Genomic DNA, 4,628 nt, shown 5'->3' with positions numbered 1-4,628 from the left:
TAGCGGCGCACCGCCCTGCAGGGCCCGCCGGGCGGAGAGTTCACAGAAAGCACAACCAGCGAGAAACTCAACTACCGCTCCGAGATCAAGTTTATTGAGTGAAACAACCGTCCGACCACCGCCCCTCGGAGCTCAAGCGGCTGGCTGACAGGAGGGGCAGCCGGGCTGCGGGCACACCGCGCTGCGCAGCCGAACGGCACCGCGGCCGCACCGCCACGCCTCCGGCTCGGAGGCCGGCTTGCAGGATGGCCAGCACAGAAAGAGGTATTTCCACTCGTACACAGGTCAAACCCAACCGAAACACAGGCATCCTGGAACTCAAAAGGTACTGCGGTTATTTTGCATTTAGCTTTGAGCCTCAGAGCAATCTAACTGTAGCCCCATTTCTAAGTAACCAGTCACGAAGCAAAAGCTAGAGATGAACGCAATGAAGATCAGCAAGTGTGGTGACCTCAGGCAAATAAATTAACCTCCCACAAGTATCGATGGAAAAAAAACATTACTGACATGTATTGGTAATCAACCTTTCTCAGAAAAACAGCACATCCATAAATGAAGGAAAATTAACTTCAGTTCAGTGATCCACCCTTTTGTTTTACCTTATTTAAAGGCAAACTAAGTACAGATACTGTACATTAAAATGTAACAACACAGAAAGAACGACTGTTCTTTATTCTATCTTAAGGGCTCAGACTCCTACACACTTCTATAGGGAGCCCTTTCCAAGCAATTACTCCTCTTGGAAACTACAACTACATTAAATATAAAGAGAGCCATCTGCAGGTCCCACGTAGCCCACGCCAATTAGCAGCACATCAATCAGTGTCCATATTCCAAGTCCACCAAAGCTGAAGAGTTTTCCCAGACCTTCCCTCCACTGGCCCAAATAGAAACGATCTGCTCCAAATCCACCAAGGGTGATGCTGTGAGAATAAAAACAATTCATTACCTCTGTGTCATTTTACAGTTACTTTTATAGCACCCAGAGACTCGACAATTTTTCATTCATGGCAAGCAATGAAAACAAAACTTCTCTACTTTTCTAACTTTGTAGAAGCTTGAAAATAGGCTGTAGAAACAGCACACTCATCCCTAGGCAAGAGCCAATTTCTTCAGCTGGTGGCAGGAACAACTCCTGCTGTGAAGGCAACTGTGTTACATTATGTCCTTAATCACAGTCTTATGTACTTGTCTTGGGGAATATAGATTCTTGCTACATAATTCATCATTTTTGAAGCTCTAAAACTTAATGAAAAACATCCAAAAAACCCACCAAAAGAACTCCCTGTACTTTCAAATCACTATTGCAGTTTTCTAATAGCTTAGCGTCAAAAGCTACCTAAATAGTTTATTTCAAAACTGCTAAGCAGCTTTCTACCCTAATAACTTTAAAATTTAAGAATCTTTCCTTTTAAAGCATTTCCAGCTATAACACTTGGAAAAGAAGCCTTAAAAAATGTAAACCATCTACACACTGATCAGTGATACCCATCAAATTCAGAAATAGCTGCATTCAAGAGGTTATTTGGATGATTTTCAGCCCTAATTGCTTTAAGCATATTATAAAGGGAGAGCAAACAATCTTAAGTCCGCAGAATTATTTCAGCATTCTCATCTGTTACTTCAGTACCTCATTACATTATTTCAGTAGCTCATCTGTCACCATACAGAATAAAGAAAGCATGTCCTCTCTACTGAGAGAATCACTCGAGGCTTCAGAATCTGGCATTTACTCTGAAGAAAGAACATTCAATGCAGAAGTAGGGTAAAGGTATTCTTTCAAGCTCTACTAAAGACAGCTAGTATAAAATCTTTAATCATCGTATGCGTCCAAGTTCTAAATTCTAAACCATTATAAAATACCCACTGCACTGAATAACGTGGAACAAAGATTTTATACATGATGCATTTACAATAATAAACATTTTAGCTGAAGTTCCGCTAATAGCTCGTGTACCTTAGTGCCAGGGCAGTAGACCACTTATAACCTCCAGTCCAGTTGCAGTAGAGCATCTTTGGAAAGACTCTGTTACCTGAATGTTAGAAAAGGTTTGAACCTTAATGCAACTGAACAAAAAAAAAAAATAAAAATCACATAATAAGTAAGAAAATGACATATGAAGCCAAACTCACTGTATTCCTCTAACAAGGCACTAAAAGGGTTGGTACTGATTGAAACAAGAATTTTTGAGAAAATCTTACATTTTACAGTCCTCTGTAGACCACCAAACTTTGTCTTGCATCAGAAAACATGAACAGTAATTGAACAAACAAACAGGGAAAATTAAACTAGTTAGGTGACACCAGTGCGACTTTTTCCATTATCCTCTTGAGACATTTGAAATTGATTCTATTACTGTTGTGCAAAGTAGTTTAAGACATAAAAGTTTACAGAAAGAAAACAGACCAATTTTCCCTCACATGAAAGGTACACAACAGTCCTGAAAAACAATGTTTGCAGTTAGCCATCGCTTTTATAAACAAAAATTAAAACACAACTGTAAAAAAAAATCCAATAGATTGATCAAGGTGCAGATTGTTACTGTAATCAACATAAACAATCACTGCACTGACTCAACATTAAAATGTCATTTAGAAAAAAGTCTTCACAAAATCCCTGGTACGGCACATTACCCAGACAATGGATGTGATCCCGCACTGTACAAGTGGCATTGTATCGCTGTCGTGGACAAGAAACCGTCATGCAGTTTGTAGAATTGGTGCACACGTAGTCAGTTGTTGGAAGCTGCCAGCAAAACTGGCACGTCATGTTAATTGTAAAGTTCTCCTGCTCATGGTTATTCTGATCCTAGAGAAGGACAGCATTACCACTTCATTAGCAATCAAGAAACGGTCAGCCTTTAGTATCAAACTACATCTCATAGATAGAAATGTTGGGCAAAATGTCAGTTGCTCTTTGGTACCTCTATACCCAGTAGAAAAACCAACATGATAAAACTGACAAAGGTATTAAAACACAGTTTTAGTACTACTGCTTCCTCTAATCCAAATGAGGCTGCTGCCAAATTGACTGCTCTTACTCATTTGGTTTCAGCCTCTGACAGACATTAGCCTCTCCATTCTCAAACTGGTTCAGTTCTCATTGGTCAGCACACCGATTAAACACAATCGATCAGTGGCCGACAACAAGATCCAATGCAAGAAAGGCAAGCAGAAAAGAGTAGGTCTGACCCTCTACCAACAGCCTGCAGTTCACTCAAAAGACTCATAACATGCCTATGATAACCTAACAAACTGCTTATGTAAGAAATTTTTTAAAAATACACAGATATTTTATGACAAGATGTCACAGTTTAATTAAATTACACAAAATTAATTTTAAAAGTAATAGGTTACTTACAACACAATGAACATGTGGTTTGACTCTGCAATCAAAAGTGGCTGGCTTCCCATATATGCAGGAATAATTTGTGTTACATATCATGCAGTCTGGTGGCAACCTACTGCAAAGTCCATTGCTTGGACATTTAGTCACATAAGCTGGAATTTCTGTACTTTCTGAAAGATGAAATATGTAAATGAAATTACAAAAAAAATTCAAATTTAAAAAGGCGATACAGCCCAAAGTGTGCATATTCAAATACATACATGTGCATTGATACCATATAAAGGACTTTCCTTAATTTGCAATGAACAGAATCTATACTACATGACACAGCAGAGCAAATTGCAAGGATCTTGAGAAGTTCTGCACAGGACAACACAGCCCAGCACAACAACACTCAGCATGGACTTGTTCACAGACATGTATTGTTCACGTGTTCAGAATCACCTCTTAATTTACTCCCCGTCTGAAACACCTCTGCGTACCCTCAGGGATATACAAAAGCAGCATTTACATTGCAATGGGAGCAGTTACAACTTCTTGCAGAACACTGAAGTCTCAAGAATTTCCACCATCCATCATAGGCATAAAGCACATGAACTACAATGCCAATTTAAGATTTTAGTGGAATGAGTTTTCTAATTGTATAACACAAATCATTTCTTATGGTTATTGAAGAGTAATTCTTGATATGATGCTCTACAACTTCTCAAGAAGAACAGAAAAGTTTCTAAGACAGAATTGAAGAGCTTTACTGGTAACCTCAATACTTGGAGGAGAAAACCCACAGGGCTAAAACACAGGGAACAGCAGCACACTGTACCTGCTGCCCTGAAGTAGGGAGTGTCTGTGCTCGTTGAAGTCAGGCTTTTTGCAAAGGTGGACTGTGGCTGTGAATGCTTTGTGGCCATCAAAGATCCTGCTGTGAGGGGAAAAGAAAAAAAAAGGAGAAAGTGGTATTTTTAGAATAAAGTGCACCAGGAACGGTTTGATTTCAGCTCATTAGGTTAAAAAAAAAAAGTAAGACAATAATAAATAAAAATAATAAATACAGGTTTCCAATTTATAAATAGTAAGATAGTAAACATTAAGTATCAAAGACGAGCAGTAGAATTGATTTACACCTTTCAGACAAACCCCGCTGATGTTTCAGCTCAGCCTTGTTTTCTCACAGCTCATTTCCCGCCGCGCTTGCACCGCGCACTGCAGCCCCTCCTCACGCGGAGCTGCAGCACAGGGCCGCGCCCGGGCAACGGTGCCGCCCGGTGGGCGTCAGGGGGCA

At 40.0% G+C, this 4,628-nt stretch overlaps 2 protein-coding genes across 2 annotated transcripts in view; both read right to left on the bottom strand.

Moving 5' to 3' along the window:
- Positions 1-310, bottom strand: part of TARS3 (threonyl-tRNA synthetase 3) — a 10,438-nt gene extending 10,128 nt beyond the window's left edge. Inside the window, exon 1 of the mRNA XM_010717385.2 lies at positions 109-310. Within this exon, the coding sequence (XP_010715687.1) occupies positions 109-310 (202 nt within the window). The remainder of the gene's footprint in view (positions 1-108) is intronic.
- On the bottom strand, positions 73-4,293 carry TM2D3 (TM2 domain containing 3; the record flags this gene model as incomplete). The annotated part of the gene is made up of 5 exons (XM_003209406.4): positions 73-923; positions 1,958-2,033; positions 2,635-2,809; positions 3,362-3,519; positions 4,170-4,293. Coding segments are annotated over 5 exons (699 nt in total), but the record flags the coding sequence as incomplete, so codon positions are not given.
- Positions 4,294-4,628: the final 335 nt, after the last annotated feature.

Source organism: Meleagris gallopavo, chromosome 12 (assembly GCF_000146605.3).
Source record: "Meleagris gallopavo isolate NT-WF06-2002-E0010 breed Aviagen turkey brand Nicholas breeding stock chromosome 12, Turkey_5.1, whole genome shotgun sequence".
Taxonomy (NCBI): Eukaryota; Metazoa; Chordata; class Aves; order Galliformes; family Phasianidae; genus Meleagris; species Meleagris gallopavo.
This window is presented reverse-complemented; position numbering and strand designations above follow the sequence as displayed.